General features: G+C 48.4%; 1 protein-coding gene across 2 annotated transcripts; it reads right to left on the reverse strand.

Moving 5' to 3' along the window:
- On the reverse strand, positions 1 to 10,820 carry CUNH16orf89 (chromosome unknown C16orf89 homolog). 2 transcript variants are annotated; one of them, XM_041676528.1, is made up of 8 exons: positions 10,613 to 10,820; positions 8,894 to 9,043; positions 6,468 to 6,618; positions 5,397 to 5,514; positions 4,670 to 4,805; positions 3,534 to 3,638; positions 685 to 768; positions 1 to 334 (listed from the first exon to the last, which is right to left on the reverse strand). In XM_041676528.1, the coding sequence occupies exons 1-8, from the start codon at positions 10,809 to 10,811 to the stop codon at positions 156 to 158; spliced, it is 1,122 nt and encodes a 373-aa protein (XP_041532462.1). In that variant the 5' UTR covers positions 10,812 to 10,820; the 3' UTR covers positions 1 to 155. The 2 variants fall into 2 exon arrangements, with proteins under 2 accessions (XP_041532462.1, XP_041532464.1); XM_041676530.1 differs by lacking the exon at positions 3,534 to 3,638.
- Positions 10,821 to 17,754: the final 6,934 nt, after the last annotated feature.

The following is a 17,754-nucleotide window of genomic DNA, read 5'->3' on the forward strand; positions in this document are numbered from 1 at the left end:
GTGTGTATTCTGCTGACCTCGGGTCCACCCCGTTCTCCAGCCCTGTCTTTCCTGACCCGCTGTCAAGACTTCTAAATACCCAGATGTGGCGATGGGATTATAGCTGCTCACTTTCCCCAGATGCCCCCTCAGCATGTGACCCCTGACCCCAGGATCTAAGAAGACATGCCAGTCCTCTGGCCCTCAGGCATGGGAGTGCCATCTTGATAGCTGCTCTCTGGTGACTGTGCGGGTGGATGTGGCTCTCCATTGTCTGGGTGGAATTCTGCCAGGATGTAGAGAAAGCCACCCAGGGCTGCGACTGCGGTGGCTGTGTTGTGGCAAGAGCAGCCGTCTGTGGAGGGGAGAGAAGTGCTCGGAGCAAACTTGGCTCTTTGCTCAACACACTTCACCAGGAATACTTTATGGGTCTCCCACAACTGATCTGCCAGGCACAGTGTCGGCATATTGGTGTCCTGCACATCATAGATGCCCCCTGCAGGTAAGGCTCAGACCTTTTTCCACTGAGGGTGAACTGTCAGACGGGAGCAAACAGAGGTGGGAAAGCTCAGTAGTAGAGCACTCAGTGCGATGCTCTAGACCCTTGGTCATATCCCCTTGTACTGGGGAAAACGACAACCACCAATCAGGTAAGAGCTTTGATTACCTGGGTAATGGGTAAGTGAACCCCTGGGTGTTTGTTACCTGTGAACATTTTTTCCCGTCTCCGTACTCTTCTCAGAACGCCCTGCCGATGTGGCGTGTCTTCCGGAAGCTCTCCCTTTGCATCTGGAGAAGAGCCAAAGGCAAAGCTCTCAGGATAACTCCCACTCAATAAGCCTCTTCTCCTGACCCTTTAGGGACTTAGAGCAGGGTTATCAACCCTTGGTTGCAACCCCTTTGGTAATTGTGTATCAGCCTACATATTGAATATTTACATTACAGTTTGTAACAGTAGCAAAATTACACTTAGGAAGTAGCAATGAAATGGTTTTATGGTTGGGGTCACCACAACATGAGGAACTGTAATAAAGGGTCGCAGCATTAGAAAGATTGAGAACCACTGTTCTAGAGGTTTCTTCCTGTGCCTGTCTGCAGGGTCCACCACAGAGCCATGCTTGTCCTCTAAGCTCCACCCCCTGAATCAGAACCTCTAGACGGTCTCCTATCTGACACTCACTCTTAAAGTGTCCTAGGACTCTTCATTTTATGAACCATCGTAATAATAATTTTCTTTTTTGGTTTGTTGAGGCACGTGTCTTGCTATGTAGCTGACTCTCCTGGTACACTGTCTGTAGACCAGATTGGTCTTGAACTCACAGAGATCCGCCTGCCTCTGCCTCCCTAGTGCTGGGATTAAAGGTGTGTGCCACCAGGCCAAGTTGTTGTTTTGAGGTAGGTTCTCACTCTGTAGTACAAGCAGGCCTAGAATTTATAGCAATCCTTCTGCCTCATCCTCCCAAGCATTGGTATAATAGATGTGAGTAAGCTGTTTTTGAAACTTCTTTTACTTAATCATTTTGTTTATTTTTGTGGTACTTGGGTTGAATCTGGAGTCTTGCACACGCTGGGCCTGCACTCTGCCACCTAGCCCTTTTTAAAATGATTATTGGGGCCGGAGAAACGGCTCAGCAGTCAAGAGCACTTCCTGCTCTCCCAGAGAACCCAGATTTGATTCCAAGCACCAAAATGGCAGCTCACAACCCTCTGTAACTGAAGTCCTAGAGGACCTGAGTTCTCTTCAGGCCTCTGTGGACACCACATATATATGGTACACAGACATATATGCAGAAAAACACATATATACATACAGATAAATTGAAAATAAAATTACTAGCCAGGCGGTGGTGGTGCATGCCTTTAATCCCAGCACTCAGGAAGCAGAGGCAGGCGGATCTCTGGGAGTTCGAGGCCAGCCTGGTCTACAGAGCTAGTTCCAGGACAAGCTCCAAAGCTACAGAGAAGCCCTGTCTTGAGAAACCAAAAAAAAAAAAAAAAAAAAAGAAAAAAAAGAAAGAAAAGAAAAAAGGAAAAAATTTAATTATTTAAGGGTGACATATGGCATGTGTGTGTAGAGGTCAGAAGACAACTTCTGGGAGTCAATTCTCTTCTACCTGTGGGACTAGCTCATCATACTTGGTGGCAAAGGTCTTTATATCCTAAGCCTACTTGAAGTCCTCTCCCCACTGTTACTTTGAGGCAGGGTCTCACTAAATTGCTCAGGCCAGGCAGGCCTTGGAGTTCTGATCCTCCAACCTCAGTCTCTTCAGTGGCTAGGATGGCAGAGCTGCACCACCATTGCTTTGGCTTATCACCATGCCTTATCACCTCGCCTTACCACATCACCGTGTCTTAGTGCATCACCCTGTCTTAGCGCATCACCGTGTCTTAGAGCATCACTGTGTCTTAGCGTATCACCTTGCCCTAGCGCATCACCGTGCCTTAGCATATCACCGTGTCTTAGTGCATCACCGTGTCTTAGAGCATCACCGTGTCTTAGCGCATCATTGTGTCTAACACCTTAGTGCATCACCAAGCCTTAGCTTTCTTCTTATCTCAAAGGCTGTTTCTGCTTTAAGGACCCCAAGCTTCTCATGGAGATACTGGCACTTCCCGGGAACCTGTCCTGTGGCGGGCACAATCTGGGTGTTCCTGGAGGTGGTGATGCTTATGCTTATGTATTTTCAGATGGGAAAATTGAAGATAACCTACTGTCACGTGTTGCATGGTTGGAAGAGGCTCATCTCGGGCTTCTCGACTGTCACCCCATCTGGGTGGTCTTCCCCGCTAACTCTGTCTAAAGAGCCTTCCCTGCTAACTCTGTCTAAAGAGCCTTCCCCAGTGTTCTTTCCCAGCTCTTGGCAGAACTTGGCATGACCACATCTGTATGTGGAAGGGGTTTCTGTCTCATGTCTGGAGCTTCACAGATGCTCAGGAAACACTGAAGGAATGAATTTATCAACACACATGCAGCGGGCCAAGCTTCCTCACAGGACTGGCTGCCAAGCCCATCACCCATGTGTGTGCTTGCCTGTGCACACACACATGTGTTCTACATTGTTGTAATATGAGCAGTGGGGTTGCGTCCCTGCCGCCTGGCTCCTGGCTACCAGCTAGCTTATGCCCCGAAATAATTTCACGGAAACTGTATTCTTTTAAACACTGCTTGGCCCATTAGTTCCAGCCTCTTATTGGCTAGCTCTTACATATTGATCTAACTCATTTTTAATAATCTGTGTAGTCCACGAGGTGGCTTACCAGGGAAGATCTTAACCTGCGTCTGTCTGGAGTGGGAGAACCATGGCGACTCTCTGACTCAGCTTCTTTCTCCCAGCATTCTGTTCTGTTTACTCCGCCTATCTAAATTCTACCCTATCAGAGGGCCAAACAGTTTTCTTTATTACTTAACCAATGAAAGCAACAGATAAGATACAACACCCACCTCCATCACTACATCACAGTTAGTGCTCAGTGCCCAGGCACTCATTTCTCGAGTGACCCACAACTGAAACCCCACCAACCCTTCTCCTAGGCAGGGCAGACGGGCAACTCACCAGGCTTCCCGAAGCATCCCAACTGGGGCTTCTGCCAGCTGAGAATAGCCTCCAGCCAGCGCAGCTTGTAGAAGTCAGAGAAGCCGGCCATACCGCAGAACATGACTGCAAACACACACCAAGGTGCCTCTGTAGGCCTGTCTCCACCACCCACCCTGTGTCCCTGGGGTCACCACAGAAGAGGGTGCTTAAGGGACCTGCCTGACTCTTTCTCTGCTCTAGGATTACAGGGCCTCGAAGGATGTGCTGTCTTGGCCCCCAGAGGTTCCCAGGCCCTAGTCCTGTCCTTCCAGTCCTATCACAGGGCTGCTGGAGTCAGGCTTGGTGGAGGTGTTTAGAAAGAAGCAGTCACTCAGGGCTCCTTTTCTCTTTATCTCCAAGACCCTGGTGTGTGTGTGTGTGTGTGTGTGTGTGTGTGTGTCTGTCTGTCTGTCAGTTGGTCAGTCTGTCCAGAACTCCCTCAGTAGATTAGACTTGGTAGACAAAGAGTAGTCACTGTGACAAACAGACAATGATTGGTTACATTTAAGCCCCTAATAAGCAATATGTGTGCAAGCATATGTGGAGGTCAGAGGTTAACTACAGCATCATTTCTACAAAGTTGTCCACCTTATTGTTTATTTTCTTATTGTTTGTGGGCATGTGTGTGCCGTGGCATGTGTGTAGAGGTCAGAGGACCACCTTTGGAAGCTGACTCTCTTCTTCCACCATGTGGATCTCAGGGACTGAATTTATGTCCTCTGGCTTAAGGTGGGCGCCTTTTTACCCCCTGAACCATCTAACCAGCCCCATCTTACTTTTCAAGACAGGATCTCTTGGTTTCTTGGACTTGCTCATTCACTAAAGCTGGGTGCTCACCAAGTCTGGGGGATCCATCTGTCTCCACCTCCTCAGTACCAGGGATTTGCCTGTCCCTGCCTCCTCTGCCCGTGTCATCTGTCACCATTGCTGGCTTTTCCACAGGAGTCCTGGGGATCAAACGCAGGTCCTCATGCCTGCAAACCGTGCCCTTTATTGACTAAGACGCATCCCCAGGCCTGTATCTTCTGTGCTTACTTGATTAACTCAGCAGTCTGGGGTGTGTGCATGCAGCCCCGTGTCAGCAGCCCCCTCCTCTACCACGAGGCTAGGCTCACTGTTTTCCATGAAGAGGTCTTGGGTGCAGTAGGTATATCCGACGGCCTCAGCTCTCCGGTTCAGTTCCATCATGTTCGCACAGAAGATGTCAATGTAGTGCTGGCTCTGGTGGAACAGCCCCCCGGTGCACCCTTGCTGGGGGACAGACAGACAGTAGGAGAAGAGGAAGTGGGTATGTGGGAGATACATGCTCAGTCAGGGAAGGCCTGCAGCTCTAAGCTGGTCTTGCAGGGGCTGTGTTTGGAAGAAGGTATCTCCTCCTTCCCCAGCCACACTCCAGTCTTTGCAACAGAGTCAGCTTACGTTCTGGCTTGGTTACTTAAAAACTGAGTGACTGTGGCTCACTCATTAGCCTTTCTGAGCCTCAAAGTCTTTTTCCAGAAAGGGATGGCCATGCAGGTGTGTCCAACCTTTTGACCTTCTGAGCTGATTTGCACAGTAGAGTTGCAAAGGAATCTCAGAAGACTTCGCAGTGTTTGAAGTGGGATTACAGTTTTGTGCTGTCCCACATGTATAGGTTGGACACTACCCATAGAGGGGACTTTGCTTGGGTGGGCACTGTAGGTACGTAGTGGTAGTGCCTGACAAGAGAACAAACACTAGGTGGCGCTCTAAGGCAGTACCAAGTGCTGCTAGATGGCGTGGTCCAGGGAGCCTCTCAGGACTCCGACAGGCTGTGGGAGGGGAAAACGAGTTGAGAACTGGCTTTCTCTGCGTAGCACTTACCATTCTGGCCCAGAGGAAGAAGAGCAGCTGGTGGGACAGGCTGTAGTCTGAGCAGCCGGCCTTAGTCATAAGGGTTCTGCAGAAATTGGAGAGCCTGCAAGGCTGGCTGCTGTCTGTCCTGCAGAAAGACAAGCCAGGCTGATAAGGACAGTGCTCCCTCCCATCCTACCCTGAGTCTGCACACCCCATGTTTCCCTCTTTGATTGTTAGGGTGAAGGTTCTGGGCTGGGCACTGGGTTGCCAATTAAAATACAAGTGTCCCAAGTCTTACTTTGTTTTGAGACAAGGTCTCATTCTGTAGCTCAGTCCTGTCTCAGCCATCTTGCTTGCTGGGACTACAGGTATCTGATACCATGACTGGCTGTGTCTTGGTCTTGGTCTAGCTCAGAAGAGGCATTGCGGAACTGTCCTGGGCTTGGACAGCCACCAGTGTTTGAGACTTCCTATCACTCCGTGGAGTCCCCAAGTATCTTTTCCATCAGTCTCCTAAATAAAGGACCATTCAAACCCTGCAAACTGGGGAGTGTGATCTGGGCTCAGCGTACTTACTCATACCCTAACTGACGATAGAGGTACTACCTAGAGTGCAGCCCCTCTGTGGGTCAGCTGTGGCTTGGCATTTCTCTGAAGGAGGCTAAGAAGACAATGCCCCCTCCATCCTGCTCTGCCCCCTGCACTAAAATGCCCTAGACCTTCCCGCAAGTCTGTCAGCTGCAGACGGAAGTGGGGAGTACGACTGTGCTCAGTACTGCCCCTAGAGGCCGGACGGGAGGTGCTGGGGCCCTGCTGGGCCTGGCGGAGGTCGAAGCTTCTTCCTGTGTGGCGAGCAAGGGGGAGGGCGGGGTGCGGCGGCGACACGGTGAGTGGGAGAGACGACGACACGGGGGCGGGGGCACTTTGGGAAGGAGTTCAAACGCTGTGGTCCAGGGAAAGTGAGGTCTGAATTGCATGGAGCAGGGCGGGAGAGGCCTGCTGATACCTGCGCACAGGCACCTGCGTTTACTCAAAACTCTGGTTGTGGCTTTGAGGACACGATGGGGCTTTTAGGTACTGGGGAGACAGGGGACCCACCCTGTTCCTAGCAGCTGCACCAGACATGCATCGCTGCTTTCCTCTGAGAACGAATCCACAGGCTCCAGCCAGGGGTAGACCAGGGAGGCATTGGTGCGGGTCCAGGCATGGGGCAGCTTCCAAAACCCAGGCTGAAGGCTTGGTTGGAACTCTGCATAGAAGGAGAGGAAGGAAGTGTGCCAAGTGGTCAGGAACCAAGTGCTACAGTGCTGATGACTATTCCAAGCCCAGAAAGAGGATGCCGCTCTGTGGAGCATCCACTGCGGTGATAGAACACTGTGACCGAAAGCAACTTGCGGCACTGAAATTTACCAGATGCAGAAAGCCTCTCACTTATCAGGGAATGCATGGTTCCCTTAATCAATAGCAAGGATTTATGGACGGGCTTTGCCTAAATCCACCGCATCCTGTGGAAATGTGAAGTGGTGATAGGAAGTCCCGGACCTCTTGGGTGGGATGTCCAGTGGTGTTCTTAGGAAATCATTGCCCAGCCAGGGGTATCCAGCACGGCTGGGTACGGTGTTAAAGGCCTGGTCTCTGTCTCTCTGCTACACAGTTTCGTCTGTGTGGAGGCTAAAACCATCCAAGCTGCCTGCAAGAGGCTGTGGCCTGTCAAGCCGACTACAAGTCATGTGGAGAGCTCATTGGTTCTGAGGAACCAGGAATTAGACAGCTCTGACAGGCACAGGGAAAGGGCCACAGATGGATATTTGAGGTGACAGCTTCTTCCTCATTCCTCTGACCTGAGACAAAGGCTGGGTGTTTTTTCTCCTGCCGGTAGAGCCTCCCTCCTGGTGCCTGGTCCAGTCTGGTCAGATGTGCTCAAGGCTGGACCAGGATGCTTACGTGAAGCTTCCCTTTCTTTATCTAAATTGACCAATCCTAAATTAAGGGAAGGGGACTGATTCCAGGTCACCAAGGACTCTTAAGACCCTCAGTCCTCCGGGAGAGCCCCCCTCTGCCTTGCAAGGGAGCCCCCTGTGTCTTGCTGTGTGCATACCTGTTCACTCTGTAGATTGTGTTGTCCAAGATCTTCCTAGCTGCTACCTGCTGTATTCCAGAGTTTTCCTGCCTTTTAACTCTTTAGCTAGCAGAGAAAATGAACCTGACCTAGGTCTCTAGATGGTAACAGTTCCAGGCTTGTGTAAGTCAGCATCCATGCTGGGATGGGCTTTCAATGATGAAGCTGTCTGTGAGTCCTCTATACTCCTGTGAGTTCCCCCTTGCCCACACTCCTGCTTGTAATCCCAATAAACTCACTGGTTCACTAACACCGTTTTGGTCCATCATCATTTCCTATCTTGGGTGAGCAGACATTCATGTCTTCTCAGGAAAAGTGCCACACAGCAAGCACTGGTGTCCCCATCCCCACCAGGAACTGCTGTGGAACAGTAATTGTGCACTGGAAATATGTATTACTCTCATTAGTTAATAAAGAGCTGACTGGTCTATAGCTGAGCAGGAGAGTTTGGGCAGGAGAGCCAGACTAGGAGAATTCTGGGAAGAAGAAGGGAGGAGTCAGAGGAGTTGCCAGAAGATGCGGAGGGAGCAAGACATACTGGAGGACAGGTAAAGCCATGAGCCACATGGCCATACATAGATTAATAGAAATGGGTTAATTTAAGTTGTAAGAGCAAGTTAGTAATAAGCCTGTGCTATTGGTTGAACATTTATAATTACTATTGAGTCTCCATGACAGTTATTTGAGAACTGGCAGGCGGAAAAGAAAAGTCTGTCTACAAGAAACAGATAAATGAGGCTTATAGGATAGGAACTTCTGTGGCAGCGGTTCTCAACCTGTGGATCTCATTCCCCTTTTATAGAGGTCACTAAGACCATTGGAAAACACAGACATTTGCATTGTGATTCATAACAGTAGCAGATTACAGTTATGAAGTAACAATGAACATAGTTTTATGGTTGGGGGTCACCACGACATGGGGAACTGTATTAAAGGGCCTCAGCATTAGGAAGGTTGAGAACCCCTGCTCTGTGGGATCCTTAAAGGGGGCAAGGTGATGAACTTTTTTTTTTTTTGGTTTTTCGAGACAGGGTTTCTCTGTGGTTTTGGAGCCTGTCCTGGAACTAGCTCTTGTAGACCAGGCTGGTCTCGAACTCACAGAGATCCGCCTGCCTCTGCCTCCCAAGTGCTGGGATTAAAGGCGTGCGCCACCAGCGCCTGGCACTTTTTTTTTTTGATACAAAATACAGAACGGTAGGCGCTAAGGTTCTCTGTGCAAAGAGACGGGCCACTTTAGATCTGCCTCTCTGGAAATCAGGATTAAAGTCAGGAAGTGGCTGGGTCACCTGTGGCTTCCTGATGACTGGTGTGGACTGTCCCGACCTGGCCTCGCTTCAGGAGATGCCCATACCTAGGTATTTCAAAGGATGCTACCTCTGACGCAATAGGCCCACCCTGCTCTTACCTCTTAGGTATGTGGGGTCACTCTTCTTGAGGTAGAAGATGGATTTTTGGAGCAGAACAGACAGCGTGTTGGCCAACTGTCCAGCACGCAGGCTGAGAGGCCGCAGCAGGGGGTTGGAAGCCCATTTTTTCTGGACTCCTTGGAGTTGCACTAGAAAGGGAGATGAGAAGTCATCCATCTTAACATCTGGCCACACGTGTGCAGGGAAACACCCAAGGCTATAGTCATGGACCTGAGCGGAAACAAGGCTCCTATAAAGTGGATCTGGCCTGTGGGTACAGCTCAACTTGAATTCTAGAATTGGGCTTGGGTTCAAATCTTGATTCTCTATGCTTTTTCATCAACTGGCCAGAAAAAGTTACTTAATCTCTCTTCATTCATCATCACAAATTGTTACTTCTGCCGGGCGGTGGTGGCGCACGCCTTTAATCCCAGCACTCGGGAGGCAGAGGCAGGCGGATCTCTGTGAGTTCAAGACCAGCCTGGTCTACAAGAGCTAGTTCCAGGACAGGCTCCAAAACCACAGAGAAACCCTGTCTTGAAAAACCAAAAAAAAAAAAGAAAGAAAAAAAAAGAAAAAAAGAAAGAAATTGTTACTTCTTGGAGGATGTTTTAGGGATTAAGTGAGCTAATGCCTGGAGACAGCATTTTCTGTTGTACGAAGAAAGTATGTAATGAAGTTTATTTTCTGTATTGACTCAGCAAACGCAGCCTGTGAGGGATAAGCAAGGAGGAGTCTAGACTGGCGGGGGCATCTGGAGACATGGATTTGTTCTTATGGCCAATGTCTGCTCATCCACCATTTAAGATATCTTCACAGGTACCTAAATATACGGGTGGAGGGGGAGCTTGGCACTGTGCCTGCTATGCCTAACAGGAAAGACAGCCAGCCAGAGAAAAATTGCTCTCTCTCTCTCCTCCTCCTCTTCCTCCTCCTCTTTCCTCTTCTTTTCTCTCCCTTGTTTCTTTAATGGATTTTGTTTTGAGACAGGCTCTCTCTATGTAGCCCTGGCTGTCCTAGAACTCACGAAGATCCACCTGACTCTGCCTCCTGAGCGCTAGGATTGCAAGCACAGATCACCACATCTACCTCACGCTTCTTTTCTAGAGGAATTTGGCGCTGCTGCGTATGTCTCTGTCTCACTTAATCTCAGCCTGGAGGGAATGGGAATCTCCGGAGATGTCCACTGCCCAAGCCTAGGCAGACACCAGGCATGGAATCTTTGTCACTTTGGGCAGGACCTCACTGCAACCCACATGTGTACTTGTGTGCATGCACACCATTGTGTCTTGGCCAGATTCCAGCCCACTCCTTCCAGATTGTATGCCTCCCAAAGCTAACAAACACTTGACTGTTTTCTCAGGACCTTTAGCTGCCTTTGGCAGAAGGGGAGGAAACCAGGTAGGGGCAAGATCTGGGGGAGAGTTCCTGTTTTGTCTCCAGCCACCCTTAGGCAAGGGGAGTGACATTTCCTTACTGTTCCCAGCCTGTCAGGAAGGGCTGCCAAAGGAATCTTTTCCTTTTAAGCCTATAATTGCCAAATATTTACTCATACTGCCTTTAAGTCCTTATTCTACAAAGTTTGGTAAGAGCTGGCTGAGAACTATACTCTCAGGAAGAGCCCCAGGTCTTCACCTTATCCAGGTGGAGGCCCTGGGGTCTCAGGTCCTGGGGGAACGGGCTTTCCTAGCGTCCATCTGGGAGCAAGGCTCACATACCTTCCAACACTTGGAATCCCACAGCACCGTCCAGGTTGATATTAGGCAGCCTGTCCTCCAGGAACAAGGTGGCTTTCTCTAGCGCAGTCAGGATCAGGCCTGCCATGGTGCCCTGTGCAGTGTCTGGCCATGGCAGTGAGGAGGAGGGCTGTGGTGGCAGGGCCAGCAGCAGAAGTAGAAACAGCCTCAATCTGGCCATGAATGGCTTCTGTTGGTGGATAGTCACACACTGAAATGCCAGGAACCCTCCCAGATCCTTTAAAGACCGTGTTCCCGCCTCTTCCTCCACCTCTCTTCTCCAGGAAGACTTGGAGACAAGAGCCAGGGCAGGGTTGCAGCCAGCTACAGGGCCATGGGCATGGTCAGGCCAGTTTGGCGTATGGGGTTTGCTGGTTGTCTTTGTGTATAGGCGTATGTAGGTATGAGTTTGTGTGAGTACATGTACTTGTAGGGATATGTGTGCGTGTATGTGCATATGTGTGTATGTGTGCTGTGTGTATGTGTGTGTGTGTGGCATGCACACACATGTGGAGGCCAACCTCTGGTATCATTGCTTAGAAAAAAAACCATCCAGCCGGGCGGTGGTGGCGCACGCCTTTAATCCCAGCACTCGGAAGGCAGAGGCAGGTGGATCTCTGTGAGTTCGAGGCCAGCCTGGTCTACAAGAGCTAGTTCCAGGACAGGAACCAAAAGCTACGGAGAAACCCTGTCTCGAAAAATCAAAAAAAAAAAAAAAAAAACCATCCACCTTGATTGAGAAAGAGCTTCTCATCGACCTGGAACTTGCCAAGTTGTCTAGGCTGGTTGGCCAGCGAGCCCCAGGGATCCTACGGTCTCCCCCATCCTGGTGCTGGGATTGCATGTGTCATCATGCCTGATTTTTTATGCAGATTTCAAGGATTGAACTCAGGTGCTTGTGTTTGTTCAGCAAGCACGTCATTGCCTGACAGCTGTCTCTCCAGCTCCTGTATCTTTCCCACTGCTGATCTAGCCATGGTGTAAGTGAAGCCGAAAAATTCAGGTTTCTTCCTTCCACCAGGAACTCACCATGCAGTCCTGGCTGTTCTGGAACTCACTTTGTAGACCAGGCTGGCCTCGAACTCAGAGATCCACCTGCTACTGCCTCACAAGTGCTAGGATTAAGGGCATGTGCCACAGGCTAGATAACAAGGAGGGTTCAAAGAGGGATATATGGATTTCCTTGGGAAGGGGTGTTGTAGCTGGAGCGGCAGGGCTGCTTCCCGCCACCCGACTAGCTTTACCCAAAATAATTACACGGAAATTGTATTCTTTTAAACATTGCTTGGCCCATTAGTTTTAACCTCTTATTGGCTAGCTCTTACATATTGATCTAACCCATTTCTAATATTCTATATAGCACCATGAGCTGGCTTACCAGGAAAAATCTTAACCTGCGTCTGTCTGGAATGGGAGAATGATGGCGACTGCCTGACTCGGCTTCTTTCTCCCAGCATTCTGTTTGGTCTACTCCACCTACCTAATTTTCTGTCCTATTAAAGGCCAAGCAATTTCTTTATTAATTAACCAATAAAAACAACAGATAGACAAATGACCTTAACCAATAGACAGATGACCCTTCTCCATCAAAGGGGAAATAGAAGATATCTCCTGGATAAACTGGGGTGAGGGTTGGGGATGTGGGGGGATGGGAGCTTGAGGGAGCAGGCTGGGCAGACTGGGTGCAGGAGAAAGGTTGGGGGCCAGACAGAGTGGAAAAGTAAAGAAAAAGACGTCTTAATAGGAGAGCCCATTTCGGGATTATAGAGAAACCTGGTACCAGGGAAATCCCTAGGAACTCACAAGGATGACCCAGCTAAGACTCCTAGCAATGGTGGAGAGGGTGTCTGAACTGACCATCTATTGTAATCAGATTGGTGACTACGCTAATTGTCATCAGAGAGCCTTTATCCAGTAACTGATGGAAGCAGATGCAGAGATCTACAACCAAACCCTGGACTGAGTTCCAGGAATCCTGCTGAAGAAGGGAGGAGGGATTGTGCGAGCTGGTAGGGGGGTGGGGGGAGGGTCAAGGTCACACATGATGGGGGAACCCACAGAGACAGCAACCTAAGCTCATGGGAGCTCATGGACTCTGGACCAACAGTTAGGAAGATTGCATAGGACTGACCTAGGCCCTCTGCATGTGTGTGACAACTGTGTAGCTTGGTCTCTTTGTAAGGCTCCTAGCAGTGAGATCAGGACCTGTCTCTGTTCCCAATGCTTGGTTACCTTGTCCAGCCTTGATGCAGGGGGAAGAACTTGGTCCTGCCTCAAGTTGATGTGCCAGGCTTTGTTCAAGCCCATGAGAGGCCTGCCCCTTTCTGAATGAAGACAGAGGAAGAGTGCAGGGGGAGGGGGTAGGTGGGAGGTGGGGGAGGGGATAGGAAGAGAGGAGGGAGTGGAAACTGTGGTTGGTATGTAAAATAAATGAGAAAAATGTTAATGAAATAAAATTTAAAAATATAAATAAAGGTGTGTGCCGCTGCGCCCAGAGGTTTGCTTGTGGAACCAACTCATTGGCAGGTACATTGTCTTCCCAAGCTTTCTCAGAGTGGCACTTGACCAGTGGGAACTGATTTCAAGTTAGGGAGGTCACCCACAAAGCTGGGCGCGGTGGAGCGTGCTTGTAATCACAGGACTTGGGAGTGTAAGGAAGAAGGAGCCACTGCAAATTTGAGGACAGCTTGGAATTTACAGTGAGCTCAAAGCTAGCCAGAGCAACCTAATGATTCTGATTCAAAATTTAAATTCATAAAAGGAGTGCTAAGATGTAGATCAGTGGTACAGAGTGTAAGGAGTAAAATCTAATGGTTCATTTTCAACAGAAAAGTAGCATGGGTCAGTTTAGGTCCAATTATTGATAAACAGAAAATCCTGGACTCCTAGAGGCAGTCTACTAACTATTAATAATGTTTTCTGCCCACCAACCACCACCCCATAATAAGTCTCTTCACAGACTCAGTAAGCCAGATCAAGCTGAACTAAAAAAGTAGAATAGATTTATTTGAGCAAAGCAACTCCTGGGCAGTTTCTCCAATCCCAGAGATTGAGGTCCGAAAGTCCCCCCCCCCAACAACTAATGCAGGAAGACTTCATAGATTGTAGATAAGGGGTGATGCTGTGTCTCCCACAAACTGGGGTTGTGTACAAGTATGGTCAGAGGAGGAAGCTGCAGTAGCTGCCAAGAAAGTGGAACTGGGCTTTTAGCATTCAGAGATTCTCTGAGTGGGCAGGGTTTGGAGACAGAAAACAGGAATGGGTATTGCAGCCTGGTGAGACCAGCTCCCAGGTCTGCACCAGGGTTGCAGAAAGAATGCCTTCAGAGTAGCGGTACTTAGAAAAATTTCCTTTCTATCTGAGGGAAAGACTCCCAGTCATGGTCTGAGGTCATGCGCTTTATATCGCCAGCTCTCATTCTCCTTGGCTTCTTTGTTCACACAGCTTATATAGACATTCAACAACAAACTTTAGGCAATAAAAAAGGTCACAAAAATTATTTCTCAAGGTCATAATGCATTCCTTGTGTAAACGATAAGGGACACACGAGAAATAAACCTGTCAGCTTTCTGATTAGTGGGCAGCTGTAAAAGGGAATTCAGCTGTAATGTTATCTTTAAGAAGATAACCTACAAGGGGTTGTGAAGGAGAAAGGCTAAACTATTGAGAGGTCTAAGGAAGAAATATAGAAGTCGTGTACAGCTGGTACGTGCTGGCACAGCCCAAACAGTACCTGAGCAGGGAGTGCGGATTGAGAAAAGACAGAGACAGAAGATAGATTTGGAAGGACTGTCAGTGAATACTGCAGCCCGGAGTTTATTTCTCAGCATGCTTATATACAACTCTGAGGCAGAGAAAGTGATACAAAAGTTGTATCCCAGACAATGCTGACACTACGCAGCATAGGCAGATGGTATTTTAAGAAGACTACATCTCAGCTGGGCGATGGTGATCCCAGCACTCAGGAGACAGGCAGGTGGATCTCTGTGAGTTGGAGGCCAGCCTGGTATACAGAGTGAGTTCCAGGACAGGTTCCAAAGCTATAGTGAGAAACCTCTCGAAAGCCCCCCCCCCAAAGCGTCACAAGTCTAATAATGCATTTTCTTATCTTGTGCGCCACCCCACAGAACACAAGGAGGGAAACTTGTAACTTTTCATTCAAGGTTGTGAGGCCAGACCATCCTCTGTAGTCCTGGCCATTTGTGAAGCCTTTCCCATGGTTATCTGGGCATAAGGCTGTTTCTCTCCGGACTTGGTTAACAAAACAGACACCTGCAATTCTGTCCTTGTGTATTATCTGTGAAAAAATAACTTATGATCTATTCACAGAGACATTAAGTCTAGTTAATTATACTTAATTGTCTTGTCAACAAGTTATTGATGGAAAACAGGCATCTAAGTTTCTCACCATTTTGTGGAACAAAGGTTTAACTATAAAGGCATATTTTATTCACCAAAATCACACAGTACAGGAAGAAGTCTTCCTCCAGTCAATTCACAGAAACAGCAGTGCCAGCAAAGGAGGAACACGCTGCCAGCCAGCAGTTATGGGAAGAATCCTATGGCCGTTTTAGAGGAGGGGGTTTGTAGCACACAAGAGAATTACAGACAGAAGTAGCCTGTTATTCACAGGCAGTGATCACATAAACCTTGCTCGGGAGGCTACTCCATCAGAGAGTTTGGTCATCTGTGGGTCGACCTTATATCAGCTGTCTTCTACTGCATATTCTTATGGAGACTGACAAATGGGGTTTTCCAGACCATGCAGGGCAAGCTGGAGGTTCCGGATGAAGAGTTACTACCATCTGAGCAGTTAGTCTGTCACCCCCAAAACCAGATGTTTAGAATGAAAAATTACTAATAGCCAAGGTGCCTAATGATCTGCAGACAGGATAAGATCATCATGTACTTGGTAAGCTTTAATATAAACAGGATGAGCCGGGCCGTGGTGGCACACGCCTTTAATCCCAGCACTCGGGAGGCAGAGGCAGGCGGATCTCTGTGAGTTCGAGACCAGCCTGGTCTACAAGAGCTAGTTCCAGGACAGGCTTCAAAACCACAGAGAAACCATGTCTCGAAAAACCAAATATATATATATATATATATATATATATATATATATATATATTAAAATAAAATAAATAAACAGGATGCAGATCATACATGGTTTTTGCTGAATAAAACTTAAGAGGCAGAGGGAAAGACAAGACCCAGATTGTACCCTACTGATCATGCAGCCGATGAGGAAAGGGGGTGTCTTAGTGGTTGTGAAGGGATTTCTTAGAAAAGAAAACATTTAACTGGGGGCTGGCTTACGGTTCAGATGTTCAGTCTGTTATCCCAGGACTCTGGTATCTCCAGTATCTTGGGGTCTCCCACACAATCCAGGCCTAGGATTTAGAGAAAAAAATAGAAAGAAAGGGGCTATGAAATCTCCCTCGATAGCAAGGAAAGCCACTGCGACCAGGCTTTGTATCAAGAGTGTCCCTGCGTGGAAGCCCAGAGAAACCATTGTTTGAGACACCATGACCACGCCAACTCCTATAAAGGAAAACATTTAATTGGGGTGCCTTACAGTTCAGGGGTTCAGTTCATTATTATCCTGGTGGGAAGCATGGCAGTGTGCAGGCAGACATGGTGCTGGAGAAGGAGCTGAGATTTCTCCATTTGCATCCACAGGAAGTGACTGCCATGCTGGTCGTGGCTTGAGCATCTGAGACCTCAAAGCTGGCCCCCTGTGAACACTTCCTCCAACAAGGTTGCACCTGCTCCAACAAGGCCACACCTCCTCATAGTGCCATTCCCTATGACCTATAGGAGCCATTTTCGTTCAAACCACCACAATGAATAAGATCAAATGTGCTAAGGATGCACAGAGCTGTCACAATGAGCTGGAGAGATGCTCAGCTGTTAAGCCAGGTTTGGTTCTCAGCCCTTGAATAGCAGTTCACAGGCACCCATCACTCCAGTTCCAGAGGATGCAGCACCCTCTTCTGACCTCTTCAGGCACACAATGTCCATATGTTCATACAGGCAAATGCATTTATATACACAAAATAAAAAGGAAATATAATAAAATGTGGTCTACCTCTGTCTTTGTATAACCAATATATGCCAATAAAATCTATAGTTTTTACTATCTTCCTTAGTTTATTTTTTTTTGTTTTTCATTTCATTTATTTAGTTAAATTAAATTGATGTAGAGTAGACTCCTAGATGTCAGAGTCTGGGTCAGTCCCCTCCACCCAAGGCCTGGGATAGCACTCCACACAGGGACCAATAAGATCTACTCCCACTTTCCCTTAAATGGACCCCCTAAATTCGCAGATGTATCTAATTTGAGGCGCTCAGAATGTGTGCAAGGATAGTTATGAATGCGCCTGGCTCTTCTAGCCCAAAGTTCTTCCCCAATCCTCCCCAAAACACAATCAGGTCTGTCACAGCAATATCGCACTACACTGGTACTAACTGCTGGTCGAGTGTCGAGTCGCAGGACTTTAGAGGGAGTTGGTTCTCTCCTTCCATTGTGTGGGCTCCCGAGATCAAACTCTATCATGGCAGCAAACACCTTTACCTGAGGAGACTTTTTTTTTTTTTTTTTGCATCAGCCACTTATGCAAAGTTTTATTTCACTTGTTAGTGAGGCCGCTGTAGAGAGACAGAAGGCAGAAAGAAAGAGGCTTGGTCTGATCTTAGCCAGGACCTTGTTTATTCATCACAAGAGGGTATTTTTGTTACCCATGTGTGCCGATGGTCAAGATGCCCACAGTAGCTGAGATACGACCTTTTACAGCGGTGGAAATGACCTCGTAGTCCATAAGGGAAGATGGGAAGTGTATTCTTTCAGTAGGCAAGTTTGAAATTTATCATAGGTCTCTGAAAAAGAAGTTCTTAGAGTCTAATAAAGGAACAGCTTTACTTTCAGAGGGGCACAGTTCAGGGAACCTGACGTGGCTATGTCCTACTAATTCTTGGGCTCCTTAAGCAGTTTCTCCGAGGCCACCGATCCTCTCCCAGCCCCGCCCCTCCTTTCAGGCTCCGCCCCCACCTTCCTGTTCCTTTTCTTCCAGACACCGCCTTATCCAAGGCCCCGCCCCCGACGCAGCAGGGCCTGGGGCTGCGGC

Source organism: Microtus oregoni, unplaced genomic scaffold, assembly GCF_018167655.1.
Source record: "Microtus oregoni isolate MIOR12 unplaced genomic scaffold, Mior012 000027F_ref0000203, whole genome shotgun sequence".
NCBI classification, from domain to species: Eukaryota; Metazoa; Chordata; class Mammalia; order Rodentia; family Cricetidae; genus Microtus; species Microtus oregoni.